At 38.5% G+C, this 20,462-nt stretch overlaps 1 protein-coding gene across 1 annotated transcript in view; it reads right to left on the bottom strand.

Moving 5' to 3' along the window:
* POLR3B (RNA polymerase III subunit B) overlaps positions 1–20,462 on the bottom strand; it is a 72,092-nt gene that overhangs the window by 47,856 nt on the left and 3,774 nt on the right. The window contains exons 6-12 of the mRNA XM_068664578.1: positions 18,613–18,713; positions 17,074–17,165; positions 15,734–15,851; positions 14,935–15,043; positions 7,648–7,770; positions 5,975–6,091; positions 4,610–4,744 (exon numbers count right to left, since the gene is read on the bottom strand). Coding sequence (XP_068520679.1) covers positions 4,610–4,744; positions 5,975–6,091; positions 7,648–7,770; positions 14,935–15,043; positions 15,734–15,851; positions 17,074–17,165; positions 18,613–18,713 — 795 coding nt within the window. The remainder of the gene's footprint in view (positions 1–4,609; positions 4,745–5,974; positions 6,092–7,647; positions 7,771–14,934; positions 15,044–15,733; positions 15,852–17,073; positions 17,166–18,612; positions 18,714–20,462) is intronic.

Genomic DNA, 20,462 nt, shown 5'->3' with positions numbered 1-20,462 from the left:
GAAGAAAAATACTAATAAAGTTTCTAGCCTGACCTTTTTTGCTTGTTCAACCTCTTCTTGCAGATACTAACAGTTTTCCAAAATACTTAAAACAACATTGCATGACACATTTTAAGTGTTCACAATGATTAGCGAGCAGTGTAAATTCTAAAACCTGGCAATCCTGTCAAGGGACTTGATTTTACAGCAGCTCCAAATGTCAGAAGGACTGAAAATGCAGCAGCTACCAAATGCTGGATGTTCCCAGCATACACGGCACAGGGAGGCTGAACAAGTTAAATTTTCAGCCATCACAAGCTAAGACTTCCTGGAGTCAGTTGTACAGTTTAATTTCTGTATGTACAGAATTAAACTGAATTATAACGGTCTCCATTAAACATAGTTGTAACATTTCTTTCCCTTCTGGAAGCAAAGAAAGCAAACCACACGTTATTCTATCAATGGGATGGGCCACGAGTTTTCACTTGCTTTCCTCTACCTACATGTCCCAGCTGGGCTGGCCAAAACATTTGGCAAATGGTCCTGTAAAGCAAGGATCTAAATTATAAAATACCCTTTTCACTGGCATCACATATGCATTTAGGAATAACCAAAAAGCACTGGAAACTCAAGACAGGCATATGATTTGCAAAAAAAAACCCTCTCACTGGCCTTAACAGAGATTAAGATTGGAGTACCTTCAACACTCTACAATACATAGGGAACACTTACTGCTCAGTTACCAAACAGTAAACCAACCACACAAACCAATAACAACACACTGTTAACTCTTGACAGAAATGGCATCCTTTTTCCATTTAGGACACGGAGTCTTTGCTAGAAATTGATTAAGTGTGTTGGTTTTTTTTTTGGACCTGGTATGAGAGGAAGGAAGCCTCTTGCCATTCCTGATCCTTACAGTGCTACTCACCTTTACTAGATGATACCCTCTCACTCTTATCAAAAGAAATCCAGTCACCTGCAACACACCTGTGATGTTACAGCTCATTATAGAAGAATTTCCTCAGAAATAAGAACACCTGCTATGAAACATCATATTAAGAAGAACTCACTGGTGTCTCAAAAAAAAATTTGATTATGAGGGACGTATTTCAAATGGAGGGAAAAGGGAAGGGATGCATGCAGTTTTAAGATGTCTGAAAGTCTTGTTAAATAAGAAATCTTTTGAAATCAGTCATGGTATAAATACAATATCAACAGGTTTCTGAGCAGGACATTTAACAAAGAGGTCACTCCGGAAAATGCTTTCATATTTTAAAAATTTTATGATCAAGCAATCAAAACTCCTTACTCCGCGTGCTGTAGAGATTATAAAGTCACATCATCCTTCCTCTGCTCTGAACTAGTAAAGTAAGTTACACCCCAAGTACATGAACTTGCTCGTGTTTGCCAGTCTGAAAAGCTTAACACTTTGCTAATTTCACTCACAGACTCTCAGTCTGTAAGAGCTCTGACTATCTGGCAAGGCAGAGTCTCACAATAACCACATTATTTAGGTCAAGAGTAAGTGATTAAAGGAAAAGGATGGAATGCCAGTGATAATATTCAGTGGATTTCATAGTTAGTCCAGGGCCTTTCAGCCTGCTTAAGACAGGATCGCTAAAGAGCAAATTATATTTAAGAAAAAAAAATTCTGACAGCTCATCAATTGATTTTCATTGAAAATCCAAAGAAAAATTAATAAAGAAGTTAAGCTGCTGAAATACAGTTTCACCAATTAGCTTAATGTCAGAGAATTCTAATTAGGCGCCTTGAGATTGCTATTTAGCGTTTAAGCCTTTAGAGTGCCAAATTCTCCCTTTCACACAAACTGGTTGCAAAATTAAAGACATTAGGCAGCCTTAATTATATTATCAGAACAGCTGGGATTAGGCAATCTCTGAAGTCAAGGCGGTATTCTTTTGTCACAGGGTAGAAATCCCTTGCTTTCCAGGGTGCCGGATTTTGGTGCTGTTCCATATCTCACCCATACAAAGCAAGCTGCATTAGAAACAAAAAAAAAATGAGGACAAAGAACAGAGTAATGCTTAGCAAATAATGAACACATTAAGGAAACAGAAAAGGTAGGTGAAAAGATTAAGCCTGAAATCGGTAGGTTTTGCTAACACCTCAGCTGGCACCTGGCCTACCAAGCCTCTAGTGGCAGCAAGACTAAGAGAAAGCTCTGTAAACCAGCTTGGCTAGTGGATACAACTCTGTTATCTAAAGCTAAAGCACATTTCGTACTCTCTTGTCCCATGGGGTGTGAAATTAGCAGCTATTGTTTTCACACATCTTTATAAACACAATGCCTTTTATGTCTTTACATTGTTTAGACTGCTATGTTTTTCTCCTCACATGGGAATCTTTTCTTTTTTTTTCTTTATTCAAATTTTAAATCAACAGGATTTTTATTCCAGGAACACGCTGGCATTAAGACAAAAACAAAACAAAACAAAAAAAACCCTCACTGCCCATTTTAATCACACAAACTTTAGCTAAACACAAACATTTAGAAACTGACAAATGATCTCTAGGCTTTTTAGTCTGTAATCCAATCAAATTAATATTACACTGATAACATGGCAGAGAGGAATTCAAGTGTTCAGCTTGAAATGAGCCTTTAAAATATCACAAGGGATCCAGAACTACTCTTAATCAAGCGTTACAACCCCCCCTGCACAGTTCTCCTTGATGTAGAAAAAATATGCACTGCCTTTGTTATGATGATCCTCTACATTTAACCCCCCTCCCCAGTTAATTTAAAATGACTTCATCTGTTAACATTTGTGCGCAGAAGCCTTTTTCATACTGCTTGTACAAAACTTTTTACCTGCTCTATTTTCTGCCTCTAAATTATTAGGAAAACCCAACCGTTTCTCAATCCAGTTAAATAAGGACAATACGATAGCAGAGCACTAACTACGTTGATTACAGTCATACTGATCTACAGCAACAGTACAACAGAAAAAACAAACAAACAAAAAAAAACCAAACAGATAAAAATCCATTACACATTAAAACTTTCATCGAACTAGAATATTGCACTGTCTTCCTATCGAGCATTACGCCTTAAAGGTAGATTCTGCTTTGGTACAAGAGTAGAAGCTTGATGGACAGTCCCTTACTAATGTAAAGAAAGGAATTTCTTTCCTAACTGGTTATGAGTTTTCATAGTTTTATCTTTTGTTTTCATAGTTTTATTTAGTGTATTCAAGAGTGTCATCTTAGGTTTTCAGGAAACTAGGAAGTAAAGCACATTTTTACTTTTACTCTGAAATGATTGTGCAGTGTGTGTGTGTGTTCCCATGTGTGGATGGAAGACAAGGCAAAGTGGGAAGGAGAAGAGGCCTATAAGGCCATCTTGAAGATGCAAGGACATCTTAAGAAGTACAATACAAATGAGCATTTCCATTCTGCAACAGAAATCCCAGTACAAACGATGTGCAGAACTGGATGCATAGCCTCTCCAGCCTGGTGCATTCTGTATACGTGTCTGGATTTCTAATAAGCAGAGACAATTTTGAGCACTAAGATTCCAACTTAAATTCATACAGAGCACAGCAATAAAATCCTATTCTGATCTAAATCAGTTAATCACATAACCCCTATGGTTAGGAAACATCCATGCCAGGGTAAACAAGCTGTTCCTTCACCAACTCCTGCTTTAGGAGAATAAAGTTTGGCCAACAGCTGCAAACCACCACCCTCTCTGCTAAAGAACGGAGCCAGTCAGATACCTCAAACCATTCTCTCCCTTGTTACTGCTTCTTCCTCCAGTGCCAAAATTCTGCAAGCAGGGAAGTCCATGCACTGCATTTTCACTAGTCAGTCAACTTACCTATTTTTAAAAAGATTCAGATAACCCCTTCTAGTCTTGCCCTCAGTAAACTGAAGATTTTACCCACTAGTCATTTTTTGACAGAACTTGAAGGTTGTAACATCCTTCTGGTGGACGAACAGAAGCAGTGGGGGATTTTAACATCTTCAGCAGACACAGCTGCACCCAGAAAAGATGGTAAGAGCCTCTGTAACAAATCAAGTGTTTGTGCTTCCTCTCTTGAAGGCTCAAAACAGAGCTTATTGCTCGAAAAGAAGTGTCTAGTAAGGCTTCAGACCATATACTTTGTTGATTCATGCTACTTCAGAGGCTAGAAAGGCAGTTGACAACAAATAAGCAATTCTAGGGGCTTCTCCAAATTACAGAAGGCTCCAGCGACTGTTCTGTGAGCTGCTACAGAAGCTGGATTCTCTGTAATGGCACAGCCTGGGCCTAGTATTTTGGCACCTACTCAGCTCCAGTTCATTACCCTGTTGCTTACGTAGGGACACTGGAAGATGGATCTTACTGTAGATGTCTTGGCAGTACCAGTGTTATGATGGAACTAGAACTGTTGCACTATTTCTACTTGTCTGTCCTTTTATCTGGTATAGAGGCAGAACAGAAGTGAGGATACAATTTATTAGTCCCAATTGACATATTTATGAGTCAACATAGAAAAGCCAAAGAAAATGAAATGAGAGGAGAAACTCTTCAGCTGAGAAGATGAGGATGCTCCTTATTTGCATCTTTTAAGAACAGCTACTAACAAAATCCCAGAAGAACCTTAGCCCTGAAGAAGAAACCTACCTGCCCTGCCAACTCCAAACGTTTATTTCCGTAGTAGTCTCTGTCATCTACTTTATTTTCTCCTTGAGCCAGAATTACTCTGTGCACCATCACTGCTGTGTATATGCACTTGGCACGAAAGTTGAATTCCTTCACCTGTAAACAAACAAGCACACACTGATGTTGCAGGATCAATTCCTTAGCTGTTACTCAGACACCCATTTAAATCAAAAGGGAAGATCAAGGAATTACAAACGGGATTTGTGCACTTCACCTGCTTAAAAATGCTCCAAGTAATATATGTTAGTGTCAGCGAAACAGGCAGTAAATGGAAAGCAAATCAGAATAAAGGTGAAAGATGTAAGGAGAAGGTCCTGAACTAACAGCTGATACTGCCTAGCTAAAGAAATTACACACAATGATAGATAGTTCAATGGTGCAACATTTCATAGACACTAGGATTACTTTTGACTCAGTCCAAATGGTCCTCTTTAGTTTGAGGATGATTTACATTATCTCAGCTACAAAGCAAAGACATTTTATCCATGCCAACAAAGCTCACACCATAAAAATTGTGTTGACTTTTCAATGCAGAACAGTTTCTCACAGACTATCAAAACCTGCTTCACCTTGTGATAAGGACCATCTTTTTCTGCTCATTTGCAAATTGCTGCATATCTACCAATTAAAGAGTTGCAACTACCTACCAAGTAAAGACGTGCAACTGCCTTATTTCAGATGTTGACCACAGAAACCAAATTTGTACTTCACCTTATAATGAAACCACACTTTCCAGAAGTTCACCTCTCTTATTCCCAACACTTACTAGGACAAAACTTAAGTTCTCATACTATAGGAGCACTCTCTTGTGAGGAAGATGAGAGAGAGATTCGTTTACAACATGTCATTATTGCATCCCAGTCACTGCCTGCAAGACCATCAGTTCCTGTTTTCTTTCTTAAAGGATTGATGCCATTGAAACTGATGCAATTTCTGGCCATCACCTTTCAAAAAACAAACAAACAAAAAACCCAGACCACCACCACCAAACAAAACCTTCAAATTTTCCTTAAGTAGAAATGTTTACATTTTTACAATCTTGCAGATATATATATATATTTTTTTATCTAATCCCAGCTAGCACCAAAGTTGCTCCTACACTGCTGTGTTCTAAAATGGGCAAGACAGTGACAGTGGTTAAACACAGACCAAGCAGAATCTCTCTACCCAATGGACTCCAAAAGCATCTTAAGTCTCATGACTTTTTGCACAGGAAGATTTCAGATACAGTAGCATTCAGAGACATCAACAGGACAAAGTACCCAGAGAAATTGTTGCAACTCTAAAAAGAACCACACAACTTCAGCTAAAGACAACATTACATACAAGAACATGGGTCAGAATAGTTGATGCTAGCAGCTCTCGTGCTTCTTCCATCTTTGTTTTCTTTGGGCCTCCCCACATCCTTTGCCTTCGTACTTTGTTTCCAATATACTTCAGTGCCTGTCAAACAGGACAATTAACTTGAGTTAATATCAGAATTGTAACCTACAAAAATATACATACATAATGAGATCTACATGCATTCCTCAATCAATCAGCACAATCTCATGAGCCACAGATGATACAAACCTCAGGCAAAACACAAAACACAAATTATGTAAGTGATGCTAATAAAAAGAAAAAAAATTGACACAATTGATTATGATAAAATATACAATGTTATTTGTGTTGGTAACATTTGGAATTGGAAGCAGTGAGAGATTATGATTTCTATAATACTAAATGGACATTGCAGATATATAAGAAAAAGGACTACGTAAATCCCAAAGACATCTAGTTTATTTCATTTGACTTCTCATCTCCATTTTTTTGTGTACTTGCTGAGTTTCATCCAAGTATTAAACAGTGAGATACAACCTAGGCACAAATCTTACTGTGTAGTGTCCACATCTGTCTCCAAGAGTACCTTGTAATCATTAATGGATTCTTAGTCTTAACTAGTTTTCCAAGAAAGGGAAGGAATCTGCAGAATTTAAAGTCAGACTAGTTAAAGAAACAATCCAGGACCACACAGGGAAGTTCCTGTCTGGAAATGAAGCCATGCCCCCTATGCCAAAGAATTACCCCTCTCCACTACGTGACAGACTATCCTTTCCATCTGTTTGTAACCTTCTTCACCAAATAACTAAATTTCTTTTCATTTCTTCTAGTGTTTCTTACACAGAGTAACTTCTGTATTTCTGTTTTTCTACTTTCCTGATGTCTCGTATTTCTGTATGTTCCTCCAGCTTCACCATTTTACTCTTCTGACCCTGAATTTGTAAGGCCTTCATGCTACCTTAAAACTGGAAAAGTCCCCAAAGATGCAAACTTGAAAGACACTCACTTTTACAATGCTCAACATTACAAGTGGAAAGATTTGATAGTTTTTACAATGAAATAGCAAGTATCAGACCTATCTTCAAAATCTTCTTTAAGCAAATTAATATGTATATACAATATATGTATATACAATGGAAATGAAGCCAGTAAAATGGACAGTGTGCTGGCAAATTAATAAAGCACATGAGCTGAAAAGAATTCTGGCCAGTTTTTTAGCAGGACGAATGGTGGCTGTTAAACTACAAGAAATTAGAACTGGAGGAGAACATTTACTCACAATGAAATAGTCATGTCCACATCAATGGGGCTTCTATGAAACGCGGGTATGTAATTTATTAAAAAGTGGGAATTATCCTCAACAAAAAACCCTAATCTTATGGATGTCACTGCTTGTCACATACATTAAAACATAACCCTGGGCTCCTGAAAACAAAGCGTTTCTTGACTTTGTTTCTTTTCAGTTAGGCAGTAGTAGTTCAGTATAGAGCAAAGCCTAACTTTTGCCAGGGCCTGCCTCCCTTAACACCCTCAGCTTAAAATACTGCCCTCCTCCACCCCCAACAAACAAACAAAACACCTTGAAACACAATTTGTATGTGGACTGCTGACAGAGCAAAGTGGTCAATACCATCATCTTCAGATTTTATGGCTTCTGGCTATGTGAAAAGACGCACCTGCATCTGTGTAAAAATCTGAGCTTTTTGGCATTCTTCCAGACTAGGAGCAAATGCAGCCATCACATGTTCCTCTGTGCCAATCATCTGTACAATCTCTTGGTCACTTTCAACACCCATGGCCTAGGAAAAGAAGAATAGACAGAAACAGCACAGGCTTTATGTTAACTCACTGACATTTGCTTATGCTAATTTGGTATTGTTTGTCTGCATTACTACTAAGCAAGAGCTAGTTCTTCTCTCAGAAACCGTGCCATCTGGCACTGGCAGCACATATTCGAGCTATGGAAGAACCCGATATGGAAATCTTGATAAGCAGCAGGAACACACACACACACACACACTTTGGATAATGTCTTTTTTTTTCCACTGACAGGAGTTAAATTCTGTGGTTTTCTTAAGAAAAATAAATACCAGGTAATAACAACCCTACGTGTGTTACAACCAAAACCAATTCAGAACCTACAATAAAGGTGAATTAACTTAAAATATTACACATGGTCTCTTACCACAAGCAATTTTGCACACTCAATTGTCTATGATACAGCACGTTCTGTTTGAGAATTTTTTACAATTTACCTCTTTTGCAGCTCTTTGCATTTAGAAGATGACTTCACAATTCCACTTGAAAGCCATTCTATTATTTCACTGATCCTTGGACACCTTGTTAGACTTTATACTGCAGAAAAAGCTTAATAAACTAAGAAAGCGCTTAACAGGTTTAGAGAAATCTCTCTACCAGTAAGTGTTTCAAGGTGGCAGCCAGCAGTGAAGGCCTTTGTGGATTCCAGATGGTGCTAAAGCTCCCCCTTTCACACATTTGGCTGGAGCTCTGCCATATCAAGAAACGGAGTAATCTCACTAAACCTCTTCTGTTTGAGTTATAATATGTTTCTCAGAAGTTTGTGAGGAAGTTACGTTTGTGTTCATATTATTCTTCAAACTGCCTGCCACAAAGACCATTGTAAATAATGGCCTATGTGGACCCAGGCGTTCTGGTTCTCGTTAGAAACTGGCAGCATCCCAAAAAAGTTACATTTTCCTCAAAAATGCATGAATACCTTTCCTTCTTACTGCCTTCATTGGGTGTTATTTTGCTTAACGCCTAGCTAATGCTATCCCTCTGCAAAACTGTTGCCCTAATTGTGAAGTATCCAGCTTTTTCCTTTTTTTTTCTCTCCCTTCTTTCTTTTTCAACAAGACGTGGTTGGTTAAAGTTCCTTTAACTTAAAACTGTCTCCTCACCTCGTGGTTTATCAGAAATTAAAAGCAGCGCAAAGGTAGCACACACCTGTAACCGTGTGAGGACATTCCAGTTTCTGTGTAAAGCACAGATCACAACTCCATCATCTCGGGCAGATTTGACTGCAAAATCAACACAGAGCTACTTCACCAGGTAGGAGTGTTTCATCATAGCTCATTCCCACTCAGCAGTCATACTGCTGATCTCAAGGTACTTTTCAGAACCGTGTGATATTACGGTAGTTCGGATTCTGTTTTTCAAATGTTATTACGCTTCCTCACCCTTTCAAATAAGGTCACACAGTAGTTAAAAAATAATAATAAAAAAAAATCAGTAGATGAAGTTAACAAAATCCATTATGACTTGTGAGCCAGACTCATACAGAAGCATACAAAAATGAAAGCCTTACCATAGTCATTTTCTACACCCTTGGGACTTAAGAGCTGACCACCAAACCAGTTTAAGAACCACAGCTTGGCTGACACCGTTACTGCACTTAGCCTTCATAAGAACAACATTTTAAGGGAATTCTTTGTACCTTTCTATGGACATATACCAGGAACACTTTTATCTAAAGCAGATCACATGCAAGTTCATAAGCTATCGCCCTATTTCTTGCCACCAGATTAATTTTAAGATGGCAACCATTCCATAACAGTCATGCAAAAAGTGAACAAAACAAGCAGGGGGAATAACAGAATAAAATCATCCTGCAGTGTCATTACATTCTTTTGTCCATTTGAAAACAGAAAGCCACGGTGAACTGAAAAGGGTTGATGATTTCTTACAACTTGACGAATTTTCTGATTAAAAGTCTGACAACAAAAAGATTTAGATAGGATATACTGTTATACCAGTGTGGATTTTCTAGTTAAGGTTCACAGCAGCAAACTCACATGAGAATTCAAGATTTGTGAAAGGAAAGGCTGGGATCTGCCACCAAACACTGTATGTTTTTGTCAGATAAATGCAAACTGGGGGAAAACTAATTGATGAGTAATGACTACAAACTTGGCCAAGTAACTAAAGAAGTTGACAGAGTAGCCTACAAGTAAATCCATATATTCCTTTATGTATTCTCAACCACCACGGGCAGAACTGCACACACAAATACACCTACCTGCAGCATTAACACAAGCAAATGACACATGCTGGGATCAGACAGATTTGTAATCTTAATGTTTCCTTTTTTTCCAGGAAATTTAGCCCTAATGTTGCACTTGTACAAAATAAAATAAAATTAAAATAAACCAACAAGCAAAAATCCCTCCCACCCCTGGAAAAACAACACTCCAGAATTAGCCTATAACATCATTGTAACACGATGTTCCTGGGTCGTTGTTTGTGTTACAGGAACACCAAGGACATGCAAAGCAGAAGTTGATCCCATGCTTAGAGTGCTGCTGATCCAGTCCCAGGACAAAGCTGATGGGAAGAGAATTAACATTAAAACAAAGCTAGAGACAAGTTTTCGTTTTGTTTTTGATTGGAAGGCAATGTTGCAAAGGGATAATTTTATGGGGGGGTGGAGGGGAGGAGGCAGAGAGGAAGAACATGTTGCAAAGGGATAACTTAGCAGGAGCACTGAAAGGATTAGAAAGGAGACAGCAGCAGGCTCATGAAGAGCATGGTTGGGAAGCTGTTAGCTGATGGACATGGGACAAGTCACAACAAACATTAACAAGACTCATATTATCCCGAGTTCAAGTGGGATAAAGTGCTTCAACGGGGATCAACTGCTTCCTAGGACTGGGGAGGCTCCTGTTGCCCAGCGTGCACGTGTGTGGCAGTGCGTGTGTGTGATGCATGTGCACACGTGTGTGCATACACACACGCACATGAAGATGTGATAAAGTGTGTGTGAGAGAGTGTGAGCCTTGCTCTTCCTCCCCCAGCTTGTGCCTTAATGATGATGTCTAGGCGTTTCCATGGCACTTCCCCAGAATGTAGTTCTGCAGTCCATCAGGCTAAATTACAGAATGGAGACAGGCAGATGACTGGATTAAAAAGATGTCAGGGAAGTTCAAGGTTGACATCACAGACAGAATTGCTCTGGAGCTTTCATAATTCAAAAGATACGAGCTATGAAACTGCAGCCATGGGAACCCCTAATTCTGTGGGTCCAGCAAGACCACCACTCAGCTGTTCTTCTAAAACTGCATCTTAACAGTTCCAAGAATAATACATTTAAAAAAAAAAAAAAGAAGATTAACTTGCTGTTTACATCTTTTGCCAAAGGTCGTAGAGCAGCTCCTTACAGTCCCCACAAACTAAAGATAATTCACCCAGTAACTGAGGTATAAAATTCAACTTTGAAGTCCCCCTTCGGCTATGTGTAATTCTCTTCCTTCTTCAACTAGTCCTGGTGCAGCACGCAACCTTCATTTACCTCAGCCCCCAGGAGCGCACCAAAACAAGATCAAATAATCAAATACCCCAAACAAAAAGAGTCCTTACCTTCAAACAGCTCTAATTCCCTAAAACATAGGGAGCTCTCTGCAAAAACAGCAGAACAATCTCACCTGTAACCCTGATGTTTCTCAAAACAGGAACATCCTTAAGGACTACTCAGTATTTCACATCTCCTTTAATGCTCGTTACCATCTAAAACTGAGTTCCCCCAAGTGAAACATGTGTAGCTCAAAGCCTGACATAGGCAAAAATACACACTATGCACAGCTCACATAGTTCTGTGATGTGTGCACAACTGGCACTTACACAGGTAAAACAAAGGTCTCTTGGGGTTGCCAAGTCAGCTGCGAACATCCTAAATATTTTTCTGGTTGCACATGTATATTAACTAATAAAGCAGACTTACACAGTATGCAGGAAGCATGTTACTTTTGCCTAACACCTCCCACTACAAGGAGCTCAGAGACCTTTAAAAATCTTGACAAGTACATATTTTGGGGGCAGAACTGTCTGCTTCAAGCCACTACTTCAAACCAAAACCTGCATTTACATACCTAAGCGCTGCAGGAACTTCTCTGTACCTTTTAAGTAAAAAGTCTGGGGAAAAATGTTTAAACTAGCACAGCAACAAGGACTAACTCCCCCACATCTGAAGAGCAGACACTTCAAGTCTGTCCTTGAACAGTCCCAGGAACATGCCTTTTGTAGCCTCTCATGTTTCATTTAGCTGTGGTCAATGCGTTAAACTTCATAAAGTCAAAACCTACATGTGGTCAGCACAACTTGGATGTATGTTGAATCTTCAAATATGCCAGTCCCAAAGATCCTTACAGGTCTGGATGGCAGAAAAGCAAAGCAGGAGAACAACTCATACAGGCTTGCAGTTTAGAAGGGACTACTGATAAGGATGAGCTGCAAGGCAGGTGTCCCTTTTAGGGTGACCCTACACAGTCTAGTTCCCCTATTTATTCAGGTCAAGGGACCTTTAGATCCACAGTACTACTCCCTTCCTCCCCATGAAAGAAAAGAAAGGGTGAAGAACAACATAAGTTCAGGTCTTCCCCTAAAATGTAGCCAAAATGTGTCCATGAGTCATACCTGAAATATGAAAGTGATCTTAGATTCTAGTTAAAATAAGTATTTTCTGAGTTTTAGGCCTCAGCTCTGTCAGTGGGTGGTATTTGTAATGCTCTCTACTTCACAGCCCTTGCTTTTAAGATGAAAATGTTTAAGGGATATTATTACCTCCACTTTACAGTTGCAGTAGCCTTAAAATCTCCACAGATCCCCAGTACTTACTTGCTTGCTTTCCTATAAAACTGCAGTGATATTCTGGAACAGATCTGTATCTTAAATCATTTGCAATGACACCAGGTCATGGAAAGCCACCACGACTAGAAAGAGAATCCAAAATTGCCCACTTTTCTCCTACTGACTCTCAGTTGTCCCTGACAAAAAACGGTCTCCTTCTCACTAGCCCATGCACTGGATAGCCATCTAATTATTAATTATTAAAAATTCTTTTAGTGTTAGTAAACAGAGGTCTCTGGAACTTATTTGCAGCCTGGATGGTAATCCAGAGCAGTAGGATTTTGCCATCATTTTCTCATCTTATTTTTAATCTGAAATTATATAAGCAGTTAGTACAGAAAAGTTAAGGATGCAAAGGCAAAACTTCAGGCCTAGAACTGTCTGTACAACTCAACTTTAGCTCTGACATGCCAAATGTAGACTGATCCCATGTCTACATGACAGGAAGAACACAAGTAACAAGGAAGATCCAAGCTCCATGCCCAAGGCCTGGGTCTCTGCAGAAAGGAATTATTCTTCTTTCTTCTCCAAAAAATCTTTTAGGCATAATAATGCTGCATGAGAGAGCTGAGGCTACTCAGGGATCCTTAGGTAAGAAATTCTCCAGTTTCAGGGCTACAGCCTCTGTAACTTGACTTCTGCTAGTTAAATACAACAATGCGATATCCACTTTACAGAGTGCCCAAGAAAGGAAGGTCAGAAGCCAGTGGCTACCCAAGAATTCATTGAAAAGACTACCAGGGGTTATTAGTTTCCAGCTGGAGACTCACCAAAAGTGGACAGAATATGCCTCAATCTCACATGCCATTAAAAGTAAAGGTAAGGAAAATGACCACTCACAAAGACAGTAAGTGCTGGTCAAGAATGGGACATTCAGAATTGCTAAAAAGGGGTGCAACTAATCCTCTACTGAACAAAGTCAATATAAATCTTTGAAAAGTACTATTGCTGAGAATTTCCAACAACTCTAACCCCTTATTTAATAAATAAATTGAAAAACTATGTAACATTTATCTAGAATTTTAAAGATATATAAAGGCAGGTGGATAACTACAGCACTCATTATTGGAACATGATCAAATGGTCAGTACAATGCTGCTAAAAAAAAAAAAAAAAGCATTCCCACAACCTCCTCAGACTTAATAACCCTAAGCAGTTACTTTTCTGTGGGCAGGTATTTATCTACACCAGCAGGGGGTGACAAAATGTAATAAAAGTCTGTTAGTGAAGGTGGAATCCAGCTGTTTGGTACTTGAGCAAATGGATTAAGAGCTACATTAACACTTTCCTGTAATAGAAAAGTTGTGAATCTAATTCTGACACTTTTACGTGCATTGCTGCCTACAAATTATTTCTCAACCTCCTTTAACAGTGGTCACTAAAAACGGGTGATCTCCGAGTACTTGAAGAGATTAGGGCAATCAGAGCTAACAGACATTTACTCCTCAAGTCTAAATTCGATTATTGAGCTATTTTCTAGTACCAAACCCAAACACTTCCTACAAGAAAACCGATTCTTACAACTCTCGTTCGTCTGAAGAGATGTGCTAATACAGAAAAGTCTGTAGCTGCTAACTCCAGCACATCAGCAGTGCTGGCACGAACAGGTTGGATGCTGTGAGCAACTGCTGCCCTCTCCTGGCAATTTATTTCCTCTAGTGATCGTCACTCCATCTACAATTTGCTATAAAGCAATACAGTGAAGACAGTAAGGGGGCTACAGAAGTTACTTCTGGTTGGCGGATCCAGTGGGAAGCATTTTAGTGCCCCGAGCCACCTTATTTAGGTGGATTTAGGACTAGGCATAAGAATTGTAAGGCTTCCCCAAAAGCTGTTATCTTTATGGTTATAAGTAGCAGCCATGTATAACCAATTCATGGTAATGTCATTTCACCAGGTCTGAAATCAAGGGTATTGAGCATCGCAGCAGTTCATGAGTTTGAGGGAGAACAAAACCAGAAATGAAGACCCTTAACACAAGCTTGCAACACAGCTCACAAAAAAACAAACAAACAAACAAACAAAAAAATCCCTCCTGATTTTCTGTAGCAACAGGACCACAAGCAGTGTGCAGAGGCATCTCACAAAGCAGAAAGGGGGTAGCAGGCGTGTGTCTTGGCACAGCAATGCTCTCCTTACAGAAAATTGCAGCACTTTTTCTCCTCTTTGCTGTACAAAGACAACTTCCCGGGGGGGAAAAAAGCTTTCTTTCTCTCAGCCATATCCGTTTATACGTATTAACTTTTGAGAGCTGCTGTCAATTTTCATTCTTAAACTACAGTATGGATTTTTTGTCTTCCTCAAACCAACAGTTGTGTTACCTTAAATATGATAGCAATGGGAATATCTTCAGAAAGAGTGTTATGCCTCAGGTAAAATCTTCCTTGTTTCACAACCAAATTTGTTCTGCTCTTCTTCTCATGAGTGGAACTGAAATTAAAAAATTATGTTATGCGGAACAGAAAATTTACACTGACACTCCTAGAGTCTGTATAAAACTTAGCAGCTAGGAAAGATGTGAGAGGCCTTTAGTCCTCACACCAAACTGACAAACACGATATGATACCAGCATATAGCTTGAAAACACAACCAAAAGGTAAGCAAGATATAAATAAAACTCAGCCAAGGAGGAAAGGCCAAACTTAGACTACCTGGCTGTTTTCAATAATTTGTGCAGTACAAAAACATTTGATTTTAGTTTCTTTCTCAACAGCCTTCAAAAGCTTTTAGAGCCATTTGATAAAGAGTCAGACAAAAGATTACATCCTGTTTCCACCACAGTGACTTCATGTTACTTGCTACAAAATGAGGCCAAACACCATCAATTATAAGATGTTCTGTGTTATGTTAAAAATTAGAACTTGCTTTCCCTAGTCTGGGATGAATACTAAATCATATAAGCAACTCCCACTGATTTTTGTGGGAATACACTACTAACAGATTTGGGGATTGGTGTCTTAGCATAAAAAACAATGGCAGCAAGAGGGGGCCAGTGGATGTTTACAGCTTTTTGCCGTTAAACTATTTTAGGAAGAAAACCACACAGCTACTTCAGCTACAACAACAAACTTTTAAAACTTCATTTTATCTCCTTTATGTAATTGCAGGCATTTACTATACCTGGTAACAGAAGCACCGACTGTGCCTTTTCTATCAGCTTCCACAATGATTCTGTTTTTGGATAACTGCTCTTGAATAAGAATGACCTTCTCTACACCTTTAACAATGAAATAGCCACCTATTCCATAGAAAAGAAAGATTTGCACGTCAATAGTCTTGTACCTTACTCACATCTTTCAATATGTCTTTGAATACAAATTATTACAAGGTAAACAGCAAGTACATAGAGGACAAAATAGGAGAGCAAATTATGTCTTAAAAGAGTGAACAAACTGCATACAACTTATGATAACTAAGAAAACGTTCCATTTGGCTAAACAGAACTTTTGATAGGCTCCCACATAGCATCTGGGATCTAAGAATTTGTTTGGAAAGTACTTGGACAGTGTCAAAGTGGCCAGAAAGAACTCTCAGTCGGACTAAAACGGAAAAGCTGTAAAAGCAAAACAGAACTAAACAGAACAAAAAAACTGTAAAGTAAGTATACTTATTTAAGGATGTTACAGAATTATTACTTCTAAGAATTAGATAAAATATTGCCTACCAGAAGAATATATCTTAAAGACGTCAAAAAAGAAATGGCCATTTCATGTACTTGGTAGCAAATGAAAAGAGTAAGTCCTCCATAGTTACTGACTTGCTCTCTCCAGCACTCCAACAAGAAACTTATTTGAAATACATTTTAAAAAGTAATATAAATGCCTTTGTTGTATCTAAGGAATCTACACTTAAACTATGTTCAATTCCTCTCTTAAATTGTAGCTAGCTACATCTAATTGATCTAATCGTAGCTAGCTTAAATTGTAGCTTGTCTAGTACAGCATGTCACTGTATCTTACCATCAGAAGCAAGCACAGCACAGATAAAAAGCGAAGAACTCCCTCATTATAACCCTTCATCACCTCTCTATGTATCAAATATTATCATATAATATTTTTCTCACTTTACAGAATGCAGCAAATGAGGGTTCCTGCTCTGGTGGATACCATTATACTTCCCTCTTCCCTGATCTATTTCATTTCCATGAACTAACTCCACCTGTGTTCCCATGTAACACATCACTGTACAACACCATACACACATCTCAACTTTTTCAAAACTTTGTAGTATTATTTTTGTGGTTGAAAGTTCTGTCTGAAAATGCAAACATTCCATGCTGTCAACTCTTTCTTATTGTTTTCAAAAGCTTGTTGATTTTTTTAGTTACAGGCATAAATTTGAGAAGTTCCCACACTGACTTCACAGTGGTAGGAACCATACCGATGGGGTATATTCCTTTGCTGAAGAGGATTTAACACTGTAAGCCAAGATGGGTAAAAGGAACTTGAAGACAAATGTACCTGGATCTAAGGGACATTCGTTAAGTTTTGCAAATTCTGCTGGAGTTTTCCCAGTAAGAACACAGTTGGAACTACGCAGCATTATAGGCATTCTGCAAGAAACACAGAAAAAAATATCAACAGTCAAATTCAGAACGATGATCAATATGATTTCCCACATTGCAATCACCCCTCCTGGTTGCAGAGAGGTAATTTCTGTAATACATAATCTAGGCATGAAGTTTCCCTGGAAGTAGCTCTGATTTCTCTGGTGTTTTAGCATGGAAGCCTGCAGCAAACAGTTTTCGAAGCAACATGTAGTGGTGAAAAAATGTTCCAAGAAATTAAAAATTAATCAATTTTCCTTGAGAGTATAAAAAGAAAAAAAAAAGGGGGGGGGGGAGCGGATGACTAAAGATGCACAGACTGGATATAAAGCAAAACCATGAGGAGAGTCAAGGAATGGAACAAGCTGCACGAAGTAGTTGGGCAGTCTCCATCCATGGATGTCTTCACGACCTGAATAACCTAGTCCAATCCCAGAACTGACCCTATTTTTAGCAGGAAGCTGGACCAGAGACCTCCAGAGGTCTCCTCCAACCTGAACTATTCTATGGTCCTATGATGAAGTCAGAGAATGTCCAAGTTTGTTTGGCTTATTGTGTGATTACGTGTCAGTCTTACTAGTAGTTTGGCTTATTCGATAACTACACCAGCAAAAATTTTGTATTTCTTAGTAAAAAGATTAATAGTCAGCTTCTAATACACCTTTCCACTCTTACATGTATATTTTTCACTGAAACTTTCTAAAAAGTTCACACGACTTGTACAAATTTTGTGCAATAAGGACACTAATTCAGAATGTTAATACTATTAAACATTCAAAGGAAGTTTTCCTTTTTCGTTAAAGAAGATACTACCCTGTTTTTGTTGTTGTTTGTTTCTAAAACTGATAAGTTATCATGATTCCACCAAAACAAACAAATAAACAAACAAAACAAAACAACAACAACAACAACAAAATAAAAGAGGAAAGAACCTACAGCTCTTCCAACCCAGTCTGAATTGCATGCTAAGCAAGAGCACTGTATACAGAATCACAGAGTCATTACAGTTGGAAAAGACCTCCAAGATCATCTGGTCCAACCATCGCCCTACCACCAATATCACCCACTAAACCGTGTCACAAAGCACAACATCCAAGATATACTCACCTGAGGAAATGAAACTGGCATAATACTAGGTCTAGATGAACAAAATTACTTTACATGGAAACTGGATATGAGCAGATTTAAACAGCAAAAAACTTTTATTTAACCAGCAAAAAAAACCTTTTTGCAGGTATGCTCTTAAAATCAGTTTTATGGCATAACTTCATTTTTTAATGCACAATCATATTCTGTATAGCTCTTCTATTTTATCTGTATAGTTCATCAAGATTTGCCTACTGTCACTTAGCATGGAAGCAAGGTCAGTCTGCATTTATTTTGCAGTAAAAGCTTTTCCCAACACAACAGCAAATAAAAACAAACACCAGAAGCTTGATATCTGATATCTGACCTGCCAATGGGTAATGCATTGCGTATGATCCTCTGGCTACCTCGTGTATATTCAATGTCCACTGTAATCGGGGCAGAGTAAGTCATGTCTCTCAGGCGACACTAAAAACAAAACAGTCATATAGTTAGGTGTCGGCTTAAAACTGTCCCGTGCAGGTAGGTACTCACAAAACAAACAAACAAGCAAAGCAAAGCTAGAGGGAGCCCTTCATGGCACCTGGAATATACTTTACAAAGTATTTTATTTAAAAAACAAAGAAACAAACAAATGAAATTTTCACAATGTTTCAAAAGCTGCCAGTGGATCTGTCTCTTCAAAGGACAGCACTGCAGAGCGCAGTTTAAATAAACAGTTTGGATTAACATGCCTAACTGGGAGAGCTGCCACAAAGACTGTGCTCTAGTAACCACGTGCTCTGATTGCACTGCTCAGATCAGGGACATTTCCATATGAAGACTCTCAACAGCAGGGAAGTTGTGCTATCATTGGAAGTTTGATAGAAGGGAAACACAAAATAATAAAAGGGACACTATGCTACCTTTTAATAGAATGAGTACATCTCACAGGATGCTGCTGCTTCCAAAGATGACTTACAGAAGGCTCACTAAGCATCACTTTTTCCAAAGATTCCCAGAATTCATTTGCAAATTCAGCAGATCACAAGAGAAGCAGCATGTACATATCTAGGGCACTACATAGCTCAAGACTCGATCTAGTACTATTCTGATCTTTCCAGTCTGCTTTCCCCAAGCTGGCTCTATGACTGTTGCTAGCCCTTAAGGTATTGTGTATCTTCATTCAAGACAAGGTTCACTGCATTTGCAGAACACAACAGAGCAACTCACAGCAGGACATCTCTGATCTCATGGAGCACTTTATACCTCTGAGTTCCACAACTGCAGATTTATCAGGATTCTGATTTGTAGTACATTTATGTTTCTAGTCTTTCAGTGTATTGACTATGCATTAATAAAAGGCAATTAGGACTGCTTTGTGTATTGAAGATGCAACTGTAAGGAAAAACACGCCCCAAGAATTATTGCAAACTGGATACTCTTTCTCTCTACATGAAAAAGTAAATCATTTCTCTAGTAATCAAATATCGATGTGCACCAACAGTTTTCAAGCTGTGACCTGTAGGAAACTAGGTCCCAATGTGCTCTGAGCAACTTCATTGAATTTAAAAGTAACTGAAAATATATTAATTTCTAATTACTTTAAATTCTTCTGTATGAATAGTTAATAAAACTCTCATAAGAACTGTGTGAGAAGGAGAATTAGACAGCTTCAATAGCATTACTTGGGGAAAACAAAACAAGACTTCAGGAATCCTTGTGTGTGCTTCGTCTACACAAGGCACAGATATAGAACAGTGCAACATTCCACTATATTTTTTAAAATTATTTTTCATTTTTTAATCTCCTTCCTTGAGGTAACTTCTTCTGACATCAAACACCTAAAGGTCAAAGGCAGGTACCTACCTGTATACATAATCTGACCTTGAAGCAAACTAAGGACACAAAAACTCACAAATTTGATTAAAACTAGATAAAATACTCAGACCCTTATGAAAATCTGATCATTTTAGTTGCCACTGGAAAGTACTTTTATAAGCCTTTAACACAGAAATGTAATGACATACTCATTAGAACTCAGTCTTTCTTCTTTTGCTGTTTGTTTGTTTTTTTCCAATTGCACCCGTGGTTGACCCAATCCACATCATATTTACAAAAATGCTATGGCCTTCATATGAGTATAACCCATTGAAAGAAAAATAAAATAAACAACACACTAGTAATAAGCATCAGTAACAATACATCTGAGATGCACGAGTAGGCTATTCTAGATTC

Source organism: Anas acuta, chromosome 1 (assembly GCF_963932015.1).
Source record: "Anas acuta chromosome 1, bAnaAcu1.1, whole genome shotgun sequence".
In the NCBI taxonomy this organism is placed as follows: Eukaryota; Metazoa; Chordata; class Aves; order Anseriformes; family Anatidae; genus Anas; species Anas acuta.
The sequence above is the reverse complement of the archived record's forward strand: the minus strand, read 5'-3'. Positions and strand labels throughout refer to the sequence as shown.